This window comes from Balaenoptera ricei, chromosome 5 (assembly GCF_028023285.1).
Source record: "Balaenoptera ricei isolate mBalRic1 chromosome 5, mBalRic1.hap2, whole genome shotgun sequence".
NCBI lineage: Eukaryota > Metazoa > Chordata > Mammalia > Artiodactyla > Balaenopteridae > Balaenoptera > Balaenoptera ricei.
Genome location: NC_082643.1, coordinates 54,546,221 through 54,561,639, shown reverse-complemented (window position 1 = coordinate 54,561,639; position 15,419 = coordinate 54,546,221). Strand labels below are relative to the sequence as shown.

The 15,419-nt window shown below is 41.2% G+C and overlaps 1 protein-coding gene across 5 annotated transcripts in view; it reads left to right on the top strand.

Moving 5' to 3' along the window:
* Positions 1-15,419, top strand: part of SLC4A4 (solute carrier family 4 member 4) — a 399,214-nt gene that overhangs the window by 118,167 nt on the left and 265,628 nt on the right. For all 5 annotated transcript variants that reach the window (XM_059922878.1, XM_059922879.1, XM_059922880.1 and 2 more), the window contains exon 3: positions 10,047-10,226. In XM_059922878.1, the coding sequence (XP_059778861.1) occupies positions 10,047-10,226 (180 nt within the window). The remainder of the gene's footprint in view (positions 1-10,046; positions 10,227-15,419) is intronic.

The following is a 15,419-nucleotide window of genomic DNA, read 5'->3' as shown; positions in this document are numbered from 1 at the left end:
GGATTTCTGCTATGAGCAGTTTGGGAGACTTAACGTGCCATTTGTACGATGGGGAACACTGGAGGGATAGTAGTGGAGGATGGTAGGCATTCAGCTTTTTGAGTCTGAGGCCCCTGTGAGACATCCAAGTAGAACTCTAAAGCAGGCACTTGGCTACACAACTGGAGCTAAAAAGAAAGGGCAGGGATGGAGGTGTAAGTTTTGGAATCCCAGGGAGATAGCCAGCATTTCAAGCCATAGGAATGGATGACATTACCAGGGGGAGAGAACAGAGTGAGAAGAGGACTGGGCTGGGCTCTGCTCTGCCAACCTTTGGAGACTGAGAAGGAGCAATCGTAGAAGCTGGAGGGTAACCAAGAAAAGGGTGTGTCTGAGGCCAAGAGGAGAGCATTTTCAGCGGGGAGCCAGTGACCGACAGTGCTGAGGGCTGCCTGGAGTCAAGTAGATGAGGAGCGAAAAGGAACCAGTGGCTTTGGCAGAAAAAAGTGCTTGGTGGCTTTTGTTAGCAATCTGGGTGGCATGGTTAGGAAAGAGTCAAATCGGAGTAGACTGAAGCATGCCCAAAGAGAAAGCTATCATCATAAGAAGTGGGGAAGGGACCTGGAGAAATAGTAGAAAACTTTTGGTCTTTCCCCTATGTGCTCCATTACACTTAACCAATTAGAATACTTAGGATTCTTATAGAATTTTTAGAGCTAGAAAGGATTTTAGAGAAAATGTAGCTCAGTGTTCTCACCTTACACATGGAGAGATGAGCCTTGGAGAAGGTAAAGTGATTTGCTTGCAGTAACGCTGATAGTAACTGGGAATAACTAGGACAAGGAGGCAAGCTTCTTGACTTTCCCAGGGCGGTGCTCATTCCAAAAAAGTGTACTTGAAGTCTGGTTCCTCTGGAGCGGGAAAGGAATTTAGAAAAGGAGATGGATGAGAGCTTAAAGAAGCGCCTGGAAGAATAGGGGGTAGAAGGAACTAACTGGAGAAGAATAAAAGGTGTTGGGAGAGCTTATGAAAAGGTGAGAGAGAAAGAAGACAGCAGCCTGGCTGGCCTCATTGTTTGCATGACCACAGATGCTCGTGGGAGGGCAGATGTCAGAGCCAGAACGTCTTCATGTTCTGGGGCCGTTTATGGTACTAAGGGTTGTGGATTTAAACTTGTCACTCTCTGGTTATAAGACAGAAACATTTTCAAGAATTCCTGAGCCCTTTTTGTCTTCTAGGTAGTTGCTAACTTGAAAGGCCTAATCGATTACCTTTTCCCCCCTTGGCTGTATTTTGCAGACAATGGAAAATGGGGGGTAGGGTGGGGGACTGGTACCATGGTAGTAGGAAAGTAGGAAAGGAAACCTTATATAACCAGGAGCACCAGGAGTCCCGGCCTCTATGTCATTAATTATTTGGCTTTAGTTTTTTCATTGGTACATGAAGAGGTTTAATCAGGTGATCTTTAAGGTCATTTCAACTCTAAAAGTATGATTATGAGCTGCTGTGTCAGTGAATGTTGTCCTCTTTTCTGGGTGCATGTGGAAAACCATAGTCATGAAGATTCTGGGATTGGGCTTAACTAGGCTAGTTTAAGTCTCTCGAAGCACTTTCCCTAGTTCTTGGTCATTGTTTTAGCCCCATGGCATTATCCACATCTCATTTACCTATATACAGGTATGTGAGAGGAAGGAATTATGTGAACTAATATTAGTGATACCTGATTAGCCGTGAGTGCATTGACTATATGGTGGATTATCTGTCTATAGCGACTAAAGACCACTCTTCCTATTGCCCAGCCAGGGCTTAGGCCAGTGCTAAAAGGGAAGCCAGAATAGAGTCGGAGATGAACAATGTGGTTAGAATGAGAGTGTGAATGTGTGCATTTATGTGTCTGTCTAAGCTGCCTCTCTGGCTGCAATTGCAAATCCGGTTATCAATGGCCATTGGATTAGCCATTGTTTTCTCTCTTCCAGTCCCACTTGCCATTCAGTTGTGCAAATGGTGACCATAAGAGAGATAATGGAAACTGTCAGTTCTCTGTGTTTGGCTCACAGGTGGATTTTGTCTGACTGCATGTGTACTGCACATTAAAATGCTCCAGCTCTTTAGGGGTTCTGGGGTGTCAGGATGAGTCAAGGGTTCATCTCTTCCTATTGGGTGGCTCCTCTTTGCTCTTAGCACTGCCCTGCCTGGCTCTGGCCTTCCCAGGCCTTTTGGCTCCACTCTCCTCTGTGCTGTCAAGTGAAAGGACAACAGACCTGAGCCCTGGGGGTTGGCACTCACAACATGAAAGCTCTGGGGGAGACCCTCCCAGAGCAGGGTGGAGATGGCACGGCATTTGTTCCTGGGCCGGGTGAGGGAAGATTGAGGTTATGGAAGGTATTGCCTCTGCTACACAGTTAAGCTCTGCATAATGACTAAAAAACAGCTGAGGGACGAGTTAGACTTGATCTAAAGTTGGCTATTTTGTCCTGCAGAGTGAGTGTTCTGGAGTGCCTTAGCTGGAGAACAGAGAGTGTTCACAGGTTATTATCCGGGCTCAAGGGGGGTGGGAAGGAGGAGAAATAGTACTTTGTTTCTTCCCCTTTGGAAATAGGAGGGAGATATAAGAACAACACTTACCTTTGTGCGCCAGACACATTGGAAAAGACACTTTACTGACACTATTGGATTCGGATTGTCCATAAAAATGCCTAACTCTCTATCTCTATACATAGAGATTTTATATATATATATATATATATATATATATATATATATATATATATATATAATAGAACATAATATAATATATATATATAAATCTCAATATAAATGTATAGCTGTAGGTATAAATATAGATATTTTATATCTATAGATATGAATATAAAAGAGGTTTTGCTAGAGCAAAGTTAAAACTACTTTGGAGAAGCAGCTTTTTAGAGATTGTGAATCACTTCAGGAGCTGCAGTTTATAAATGATAAGGTGATGTTTAGTCCTGTTTATTCATCAAGGTAGGTTCCTGTAGTGCCTTCAAGTGGTTGTTCTGGCCTAGATAGCTTCAAATAATGAATGATCACTGAGGATAATAAGGTTGCATTTCTTTAAAAAAATACTCACTAATTCAGACTTCACACGGTGCTGGTTAGTTTAGCTTCTGTTATCAGCTATTAGTAATGGAAGCTGTAATGGAAACTTAACTTCAGTGTGTGGTCATAGGGTCCTCACCTTTACCTAAAGACTATGATTAGGACTGTTTTGCTAAACATGAGCACTTATAAGGCAGGTGCAGAAGTTTCCTGAGCTTTAGCTTGTCCTTTAGGACGAGAATTTAGCTAAGTCACCGTAAGCTCATCTCCTGTTTGAGACCTTTTCCTTGTGCTGTTTGTTCTTGCCTAGAGATTATCATCATCATGATTATCAGCATTAAATATTAAAAGTACTGTGCTCAGTAAACACCAGGTAACAAGCTAAGATTTCTTATCAGTCTTGCTTGGGGGAACCCCAAGTTGCCTTAAGGGTTTCTGGGAGGCTTTCAGTGAACAAAATTCCCATGCAGTTCAGTGGGAGGAAAAGCATTTCCCTGGTTTTCATCACTTTTACTATTTATTTACTTGCATGCCTGCTCCTAAGTGTAATTGGTAGCATTAATAATAAAATAGATTACTAATCAGCATTCAAAATGGTCTATAAATTACATATGTAGCATGCAATTACCTATTAATAAACACATGCATTATTATTTTTATTCTATGTGAAAAGTTGCCCCTATCCAAAATACAGAAATAAAAATCATCCCTTGTCCTGAATAGTGGTGTCAGTTTGAAGTGTGGACCCTCATGCAAACATCTAACCAAGGGCCGACTTACCCTCTGTTAACTGCAAAATTACATCATGCCTTTCAAAGTGAGTTTTCTTTTCATGAACTGGTATTTATGCTCAAGTAAATTAGCAGTGTTGCTTTGATTATTTCTTAATAGAACTGGTTATGGACACTCTTATGGGTTTGTGAGTAATACACTAGCAAGTTATTTATTAAAGTATTTAGGATTAGACATACTGATCTATTTCTTATTATATGAAGTGCCAAACACACAATGTCTGTGGTGTCTGGACTTGATACTATGATTCTGTTTAAGGTTTCTTATGCATGTACTTCTAAAAAACCTTCACGATTCGTTTTGGTCCAAGAAGTAAAGTCTTCACAACATCTTTTTAATAATCTATCACTCATCCAGGGTCTTTGCCTCCTCTTCCAACAGTGTTCTTTTCATAATTAAAAAGAAATAATACGTATCTCTTAAATTTGCCTCCCTCCCCTATATCCCCCTTGGCAATAGCTACAACATGTTTTAGGCGTCTTGGCATAAGACCAGGTTACTTTATTTTTTTAATTATTATTATTTTTTCTTCTTTCTTCTCTTTTTTTTTTAACATCTTTATTGGAGTATAATTGCCTTACAATGGTGTGTTAGTTTCTGCTTTATAACAAAGTGAATCAGCTATACATATACACATATCTCTTCCCTCTTGTGTCTCCCTCCCTCCCACCATCCCTATCCCACCCCTCTAGGTGGTCACAGAGCACCGAGCTGATCTCCCTGTGCTATGCGGCTGCTTCCCACTAGCTATCTATTTTACATTTGGTAGTGTATATATGTCCATGCCACTCTCTCACTTTGTCCCAGCTTACTCTTCCCCCTCCCTGTGTCCTCAAGTCTGTTCTCTAGTAGGTCTGCGTCTTTATTTCATGACCATTTTTTTTTTTTTTTTAGATTCCATATATATGTGTTAACATACGGTATTTGTTTTTCTCTTTTACTTCACTCTGTATGACAGACTCTAGGTCCATCCACCTCACTACAAATAACTCAATTTCGTTTCTTTTTATAAGACCAGGTTACTTTAGATAAGCCAAAGAAGGCAGTATTTAATTTATATTTGGGGAATATTGCTGATTAGTTCTGAAAGAATGATGTAAAGTGCCAAGTGTCGTGGAATCTTTGCTTCGAACTGGAGAGAACAGAAATTCCACTGATTATAGAAAGAGCAACAATGTGGATAAAAATCAAATTGGGAACATCCCTCAGTATTAGAGAAGTTCTGTAGGAGGCTGGGGGTGGCTGTGAGGGAAGGTAGATTTCTTGGCAGAGATTTAGGCCTATAGATTTAGCTGTAGCTAAAGGATCACCAGAGGACAAGTAGAATCTCTGCCTAGAAATCTACCTTCCCTCACAGCCACCCCAGCCATCCCCAGCTTCTACCCCCAGTACTGACATCTCAGGTCTTAAAAAATATTTATATACTGCTTTATTCCAGAAAGGTTTAATGTGAAGGGAAAATAACGGGTAAAAAGTTGGAATAGCAAGGTTCATGTTCAAAATTCATGTCACGAAATTCTGTCTACCTACTACCGGTTGGCCCAAGATTTGTCTCTTCTATTTCTAGCAGTCAACATGAGGAAGGAAACACAGTCAATTATAAGATAGTGTAAATATAGTGTACATTACAGAAAAAAAAACAACCCTAAAAACAAACAAAGCACCACCAAAGCAGTAATGAAGCACTCACTGTTCTTGATGTTGAGACCTGAGAGATATTTCTCCTGTGGGATTTTATGGGTTAGCTGGTGACAATATCCTTGACTCCCCTGAACCTTGGTTTCTTTGCCTGTACAATGGGGATAATGACAGTATTTAATTCGTGCAGTTGTGAGGATTGCATGAGGTAATAGAAGTAGGAGACCTAGCCAGAACCTGGCACATTTGTAAGAATTCCATAAATGGCTGCTATCATCTGTATGTGTATAAACACAGCACCATGTTTCCTAAAGGAGCTAATGATCTATCTTGCATAGAGAGGCATATGTTGTTAACCACTGCAGAAATTTTAGTTTGGCTCATTTGATGGGTTTAATTCTACGAAGTCCTAAATCATCCTTGGTAGGGAAGTGGGTATCTGTGAAAGCCTCTTTAACATGAATGGCTACAGAGTTACTAGTTGTAAAAGTTCTCTGGTGGCCTGAAATCATGATAGCAGCTCTCAGTGCTGTTAGTTTAGAAATATTTTAGGAATTGGGAGAAGTGGACATGATAGCATGACAGGACTTGTGCTTTCACCTGAGGTGGAGCACGTGAGGATGGAAGAAACAGGGGTCACCTAGTGATGATTTCTGACGGTCAGCGATAACCAGGAAAGCCATGTTTTCTTCCCAGTAGTACTGGCTGTGGATGGATTGTGAGATATTCCCAAGACATTTAGAGTTTGTTGGGAACTTGCACCATCTGTCAGAGAAAGGCATGCGGGGTATCTATTTGAACACATGTTACTGAGGCCACTGCCAAATCAAGGACTGAATGCCCTTTGACTCACACCTAAGTGAACACTGTCAAATGTAGATTCCAGTAGTTTTACTCTACAAAATTTTGAGTAGCAAGAATGTAACCTTTATTTTAATAACATTTAAAACAATCACCATTTCCTTTTGAATTCTACCTGTTAAAAATTTTTTTTTGCTCCTTCTTCTTTTTACATTATCTTTGGAAGCAGTTTTTACTGACATTTCTAGCAGAGAAATTTTTTTCTTTTGCGCCTAAAATTCACTCGTAAGTCAAGCAGGTAACTGTCCCTGCTTCTCTGAGCATCTTACGGTTTTGCAGACTCTTGCTGAATTAGAAATCTTGTCTATCAAGTTTCTCCTTTGCATGTTACATGTAAAATAATACTACACCCTCCACTGCTTGGTGTCATTTTGGGAGTTTTAATTTTTAAAATAGCCATCAATCTTCATGGCCTATCTCTGAGACAGGTAAAGATGTTTTAATGAAAATAAATATTGAGATCACCTATGACATTCTTATCAACAATAGCATTTTTTAAAAGATCAGTAATGCTGCTTCTATTGACCCTAAAGACAGGTATTTTGTGGAGGTGGTAAGAATGCTTTCATTCCAGCTTATTTTATTTCTGGTATTTTTGGTACTTAGCACATACAGCTTATGAACGACTTGGTCATCATTTTGAGAAAGCGTGCCTTTCCCCCAGTCACCAAAGTGAGGCTGCCTTCCTCTCTTCTGGTGGGCAAAGAAGCTGAAATGAAAAGAGGTTGAGAAGTAATTGATGAAACACAAACACTGTCTCTGAGGTCCTAAAGGCTTGTTTAACTTCAGGACCATGTTCCTTTTCCGTTATCTGAACAAAGACAGAAAAGGAAAATTTAGTTCCCAGTAATGTACGAGGAAAAGGAAGATGCTTTGCATTTTGAATTGCTCAGCTCAGTGCCCTGGTTTCCTTTGGCAGCTCTTGGAAGGCGAGAGCTTCCTCACTCAAGGCGTATTCTATTTTACTGTGCTGTAAGGATCCCCCCCAAAATTCATAGCCATGTGGATACCAGAGAATTGTAGCTTCCCAGAGGCCATCACTGAGAGTATAAAAAAATGCCTAAGAGTGGTAGTAAGGGATGGGAGTGGGAACAGAGAGTGACTGCAGATGGGCAAGAGGGATCTTTTTGGATTGGTCGACAGGTTCTGAAATTGGATTATGGTGATGCTTGCCCAACGCTGTAAATATATGAAAAATCATTGAATATGTAGCCTTAAAATGAATGAATTTTATGGTATGTGAAGAATTATACCTTAATAAAGCTGGTAAAAATGTCTGAAATCGGGGCTGTCTTAACAGGAACCATATTCACGGTTGGTACCTGGGCTTCGTGGTGCAGCATCGTGTCTGAAACTTCCCCACCTGTGGGAAAGTAGGCGGGGTTGGGGGAGCATCTGAGGGGGAGGAGCAGGAAGAGATGGGGATAAGCTGAATCTTACTCCTAAGGCAGGGCGGAGGTCTGTGATCATGGTGCGAATACAGTGGCACCATTTTTGTGGTGATGACAACTCCAGTTAGGTTCCTGAAGGTAAGGTACCTTTCTCTCCTGGGCTTTGAAAGCTCGCCTTCTGAATCGTCCCAACTCTTTTGTTGGGTTGACAACAACAACACTTTATAGCCAGAAATCTTACCTTAAAATCTTATCAGCCCATGTAAACTGTCTTTTAAATGATTTATCAAATATACTATGCAGATTTGGGTAAATATATTAAAAAAATTCTTTCTGTGTAACATCAGTTTGACTCATGTAGCTTAACCACTACATTTTTATTTTTTTTGGCTTGGTTACCATTTTTTAATAAGAAAATATGTTTTTGAACATCTTTATTGGAGTATAATTGCTTTACGATGGTGTGTTTCTGCTGTATAACAAAATAAGAAAATATTTAATGTGACAGGTCAAAAAATTTTTTTCAACCTCTTAGTTTTTTTCATGATGTTTTCCTATTTCTTGAAGGAAGGCAATCAAGCTTTCAGAGTTTGATTTACTAAAGAAATTGGTTGGCTTTGCTTACATATATTGTGTGACTTGAGATAAAGCTGTAGGACTCCCTCAGTAACTGGAGGGCAGGAAACAATTGACACTGTTTCTTAATTCACATTGTTTCTGAGACATTTCCTACTTCCTAGTATAATATAGCTTTCCCATGAGAACAATTTGCTTGTAAATGGTTAGACATGATAAATTTCTCATTGGCACACATTCTGTGAGGAGAATTTCACTGTGCTTTTTAGTAGTTGAGTTGGCGTGTGTGTCTGTGTGTTTGTGTGCATGTCTGTGTGTGTGCTGGGGGCTGGTGCTTCATGTTTTATGTGGATGCCTCCAACTTCATTCCAAGTATGAGATATTTTCTTTTGAATGCTTACCCATTAACCTAGGGTTCTGCATTCCTTGGTTGGAACCTCTTCCTTGATATAATTGCTTTAATCCTTCCAGTTTAAGGGAACAACCCTGTGAATTATGGTGTTTTTAGATATGCCTGATGAGTTACCGTGGAAAGGAATTCACAGCATTTACATCAGACATTTGCATGTATGTATATTGCATGTGGGTGTGTGATATTGTCTGCAGCACTGTAAAGTGGTCATCAAGGAATAATGCCAGAATGCGAAAGGAAATTCGTAGATTATCTCATCTTTTTTGCAATTCCTATTTGCAATTCAAAAAAAAAAAGAGAGAAGTTTTCACATTACTTCCGAAATGGTGGTTCCCGCATTCAGAAGTTAGACTGTATATAAAGTGAAAGTAAAAGTTTTCCAATTAAAAAAAAATGTAGAACTTTGAGTTCCTTTTTTTTTTTCTGTCTTATCAGATTTTGTAAAAATAATACCACTTGTCAGTTTTGCAGCTCCTTCCATCTAGAGAACTAAAAGCATTTCACAATCTTTTTTCCTCATGCCCTTCTCTTCAAGGCAATCTTTACTGGGCTGGGTTTATTTTTATCACTGCAACAACCAGTTTTTAGAAACTTTTGCAAACGAAAAAAGAAAAATGAGAATGGCACTGTAGCTGACATTCATTTTAGCTGTTTCCTAGTGTGAACATTTGAGTATTTCTAAAATTTTCTCTCCAAGTATGTCTTATTTTTTCTTAGTTTGTCCCAGTTCTAAGTCTCTATTCTGCTGATTGGGTAAAAAAAGTTTTAGTGTAAAACCTTATACCCCGCAGAATGACCTCTTGACCTTTGAGTTAGATCTCCCCCCTCCCTCCCCCCCCACAGTTCCAGGAGCTCCTTTTTCATCACCCTGTTCAGTATAATCACAGATTCCAGGAAGGTTAGCACTGGAAGGGCCTCTAGGGATTACCCAATTTAAGCCTCTCATTATATAAATGATGAGATTGAGGCCTGGAATGGCTAAGGGACATGCTCAAGGTCAAATAGCTCATTGATGGCAGAGGTATGACCAGAATCAAGGATTCCTGATTTCCAGTTCAGTATTCTTTGACTTTGCTAAACAAAGAGTCTCTCTGGATAGAATTACAGTACACCCTCACTGAATCCTCGTGCCAACCAACAGGTTGAGTTACAGTCTAGCGCAATGAAAATTGGGAGGAGATTTTATTTTTCCAGTTTATTTGTCAAATATGGAATGGTAGTGTTGAATTCATAGTACATTTTTTTCTGACCTGTGGGTCTTGAGCAATTTCTCTGCAGCGGAGACTGTGATTTGAAATGACTGGTGATTTGTGTACCTTCCTCAGGCCACCACACCATCTACATCGGGGTCCATGTGCCAAAGAGCTACAGGAGAAGGAGACGTCACAAGAGAAAGGCAGGGCACAGAGAAAAGAAGGAAAAGGAGAGAATCTCTGAGAACTACTCTGACAAGTCCGATGTGGAGAACGCGGATGAGTCCGGTAGCAGCGTCCTAAAGCCTCTCAGTGAGTACTCCCTGGGTGTGGGTGCCTCTCTCTGCTTCACTCCCGCAGCCTGGGGAAAGATGCACGTCAAGATCTTGTGGCTAACAGGGAGGGACGCAGCGATACCGGAGTGGTCGCCTCTGAAGCATAATGTCTCTGGAGAGGCTTTTCTTATCCCAGCAGGTTGGTCTAGGAGGAGATCTGGTAAAATTCTGAGCTGGTCAGAAAAGATGTGACAGAGTTTAGGCGTGGTTGTGTGTTTTGACTCGTGAAGGAGGACAGAATGTTATAGATGGTATCTAACTGCAGTTATCAACAGTAACTGGGAGATTCTTCAAGAAATTTTTGGATTGTTCCTGCTTAGAAATAGATTCTATTAAGATAGTAGGTCAAGATGAGAAATACATACATATATATATATATTATATATATATATATATATATGACATTTATAGGAATATAGGTGACATTTAGCTAGGTTGATTTAAAAAGGAATAGTGGGAAAGCATCCTGAAAATCAGAGAAGGATGTAGAGTGACACAGCTCTTGAAAGGTTGAACCAATTAGATATCATACTTTGGATAGAGGTGTTATTAGGAACAGAATAGCAGGAGGTCAAAGCACATCCTTGGATTCAAGCACTAGGGTGGATGTGTGTTTAGGTGTATGTGTCTCTTGCTTTGGTTTCTTTTGATATGGAGAACGTTTGGCTATCTGGGCAGCTTTGTGGCTGAAGGGAGCATGAATATATGCTGTAGAAGGGAGAAGCAGTAGAAACATATGCCAATTTGGGAAGATTCCCCAACAGGAGTTACATAGTGACAGCTTTTCATGTTGGCAGAGCTCAGCACAGTTCTTCCTCTCTTTGCTACACTTGCAGAAGTCTGGAACCTGCAATAAAACGCTTTATTAGGGGTGGTGGAGATAAAGATCCAGTTCAGTCTTTGCAGGTGATGAGAGGCCAAATTAGAATTACCAGCTCAGGTGTGTTGAAAAGTGAATTTACAGAGTGAAATTAAAGAGGGTGTGAAGTGTAGTGATGTGAATCTGTGAATTTTTTTTAATAGTCTGTCTCCTGGAGCTGAACAAGTGGCTTAGCAGCTAGAGAGGTACTTACGCTGAGAGGAGCCATCAGGTGGACCACCACATTGAAGAGGAAAGTTTTGAGGACAGTTTGGAGATGTTCCACTAAATTAAAATTTTAAAGTGTTGGAATACATGTAAGACTTAGAGGGGACCAGAGGGCAGGAGGCAAGAGTTATGTGCTTTTCACTGGAATGTTGGGGGAGAGCCTTTCTGAAAGGAACTGTTCATATGTTGACTAAAAAAATGGGGTCTGTTTCAAGCAAACTCCTTGAAATGCAGACAAAAAAGTTCACAGTTAATAGTCTGGAGGAACAAAAGATAACATCCCTTTCCAAATAAATTACTACTGTTTATCTCCATTTGCTCTCTGTTTTGGTAAGGCCTAAGCCAGAATCAGAGGTGCGTCTCCACTGTGTGTGTGTGTGATCTGTCTCTCTGTCTCTCTCTGTCTCTGTCTCTCTCTCATAATCTCCTATTCTGCAATTTAAGAACAAGAGTGCATCATCACTATAAATACTAAAAAGGAAAGGAGATGCTCACCTACACAAATGGGCCAAGGGATTTTGAGATGATAATTATGTAATAGCTTTTTAGGAAGGGCAGTGGAAACAATGCCAGTAATACTCAAGTAGGTAATAGTGAATAAACAGGTCAGAAAGGTACTGAGACTGAACCTGTGTCTCCCACGGGGGTCCTGTGGCTTTCTGTGGCATTTGGGGACCCGTATGAGTACAACATGTAAAATAAGAAAGGCAGTTCGTTCTCTTTACCCTCAGAGGTCTTGTCCCTGGGGAGTACTGGATTGGGTTGTATACTTGGTTTCTGAAGCCATCCTATGGAGACATCATTGTTAAAGACAACGATAAAAAAGAAATGAGTTATAAATTTGTATTTTATAGTTAGTTACCTTCTGCTAGTCACTAAGTTATGCTGTCATATGCCTGTGACATGACATATTTGACATGAGGCATCCAATTTGACCTGAAGATCCTCTTAGAAATTACTGTATTTTCTCCACTGCTTATCGTGGAGACTAATGAGATTGGTTGCTGGTTTATCTGGTGCAATTCTACTTAAGATTGTTGCACTCAGATATAGAAAGACATTTAAATCTGTGATTTGGGGGAAGCTACAGGGCTCTGACACCAACATGAAGATAAAATTCTTATGGGAAAACTCACTGAAATATCTGCCATTACTGTCTGTCAGGAACAGCCCCAGCCAGTTTACGTTGTTCTTGGATCTAGGGTTTTTGAGTTACTTATGTTTACAGACATACCAGGTCCTGTAGACTAGATTCTTGCAAGGGCCTGGCATTGTAGCAGGTGACGCTTGTAACTTCTAAAGAAGCCGCACATGGAAATAGAGTAACTTGATGAGAATCATCTCTGATTTTTTTCCTTGCTGTCACCTCCATATGCAATCCATCAATGACTTCTGTTGGCTCTACTTCTAAAATATGTCTGAATCTGTCTACTCGTTTTTGATTTGGCTGCCACATTGTGGTCCAGGGAATCCTCATTTCTTGCTGAAGGCAACTGCGACAGACTCCGCCTTTCAAGTCTCTTCCCACACAGTGGCAGCAGTGATCATAAGGAAGTTTAAATCGGGTCATGCCATTGACTCCTTAGAATGAAATCTCGGTCGGGCGTTAGGGCCCACCGTGTCTCACCAGAGTCCTTTGTGTTATTTGCTCCTTGTTCACTTTAATTCAGCCACAGTGATTTTTTTCAGTGGTGCCCACACCTCTTCTGCCTTAGGACCTTTACTCATGCAATCCCGTCTTTCTGGAACGGTCACTCATTCTGGTCCTGGTTAGCTTTTCTCTCCCTTTATGTTCCAGCTTTAGAGTTTTGTCTCTTCAGAGAGGCCTTTCCCTACTGCTCTGTCTGACGTAGGTTCTCCTGTGGTAGTCTCCCCTCAGTTCTTATCTCTTTCCTTCATAGTACATGTCTCACTTTGGAATTTTCTTAGCCTACAGTTTTGTCTTGTGCTGATGGTACACCGTAAGCTCCCTGAGAGCTAGGATGCGGTTTGTTTTGTTCCCCTATGTTATCTCTGGCACCTAGTACAGTGTCTGGTATATACGTGCCTAATAAATGCTTATTGAAGAGCAGTTGATTACTACAGCAGAAGACATTGCTTCTGTTGGTCTATTTCCCACATTATAGGTAAAGATCCAGTTGATTTTCTTGCTTTTAATCCTCACACATGATCTTTTATATTTCGCTGCTCTGCCTTTTTCTCTTGCCATTTCAATCTGGTCCTAACTTTTAATTATGCCACTTTGGGAAGTGCCTCATTATTTTAACTATTGCTAAAGTGGTACTTTGGTCTGGGTACACGACTCCTGAGTGTGTTGAGTTGCTCGTCACCCACGGGTGATGGAAGAAATTGATCCACAGAGCACACGGATTCATCCCGTACATTTAAAAATGCTTACTATTCCGGACCAGAACTCTGGCAGCTCGGCTTCAGAAGCCATATTAAGGAGGCACAGAATGAATAGTAAAGGACATTTATAACAAGACGTAAGCCAAATATCCTCCAGTATTTAGGCACATCAGGAAGATGACATAATTAACGGGTTCATTTAACTTATAACGCAGATGCTTTTTTCTCTTCTCTGTGGCTCTGGTCTCAAGACAGGGCTTCTAAAGAGTGGATACATGTTTTGAATCTTCTGCATCTGGAGCTCTGAGGAGGAGGCTAGCCACCTTCGTTTCCCCTCCGAGCGCAGCGGCAGCTCTGAGTCCTCACACAGCTGCTCTTCTCAGCGTGCTATCCGAGCTGGTGTCTCAGCTTGGGACACAGAGAAGAACGCACATGTGAGAAGTGTGGTACACGAGCAATGGGGAGAGAGGCTGGGGGAGACAAGTGAAATGGAAGAGCAGGCAGGAGGAGAGACAAGGGAACGAGGAGGTGGTGTGGAGTGGGTGGTGGAGAGAAAAGCTAGATTGTGCTCTTTCTTAAAAATAATCCTTTCGCCTCCCCCACCATGCACTTTTTTTCCCCCTAAGTTAGCAGCTGCCATCCTCTGAGGGTTGCCCATTCTGGGTGGGAAGGTGGTCCTGGATGAGCTAGGCTCTGCAAACACAGTGCAGCGTCCTTGCATCGACGGTTTTGACCCCTGCGCTTTGCGTTTTGTTAGTGTCTTCGGATGCTTATGGGAGAATCACAGGCTGCTCTGTGACTGCAGAGACTCTGAAGATGTGTAGAATGTTGGGAAACAGAGCTACAAGCAGAACATCCTGTTCAGCATAGTGGTCTGATGTGTAGTATATCTCTTGACAAGCTTGCACATGCATCGGCGCTGGGCGGTGCTAACTGCCTCGCACACATATGTCTTGCCCGTGGTGGAATCTGGTCGCTGGGTATGCGCACACAGACACTCATTCAGTCTTGTGGTATTCTTTCTTAGCTCTTTGGATGTGTACCAGAACTGATGCATTTATGCTAGTGAACATTGTTCTGTGAGCCTGGAACAATGGATGCCCGTTGGTGATCCAGTTATAGTCAGGAAACTGAAGCAGAGAAATGGGCAGCTGCTTTTGTTCGGTGCTTCCGGGGAAATGAACAGAGTACCTTTTCATAAGAGCCAAGATTATCTGGGGTTTTGTCATTTGACTTCCCCTTTTCCCAGCGCACACACACCCCTGTGCCCTCCCCCCACCTGACCTCATTCTTCTGGGTGCCTTCCTACTTTTTCTTGATTCTTAAATGTTTTTAGGCAAGACCCTTAATGCTGATATCACAAAGTAAGATTTTATAAATTTTCTGTGTGCCATTTGTGTATCCCCCAAATGAAGCAGTATGTAGGAGAGAAGGGAGTCTTTGGAATGTATGTGAAAGGAGGTAGATTCTGTCCCTGTTAGGAAACAAAACACAAAAGAAATATACCGTCTTTTTCATCCTCTTCTCTTTCATCTTATGTACGTAGGAGGAAGTACTTTATCTTTAGGTCTGAAACAAAGGCTTTTGGTATTAAAAAGTAATTGAAAACTTAAAGTTTGCCCTTTCAGAAGGGCCACTTGTGATGGAATTTTACTGGAAAGGTAGTGTATCGTATCAGTTAGGAGCACATATTCAAGCCACACGGAGTTCGAATCCCAGCTCATACCAGCAGCG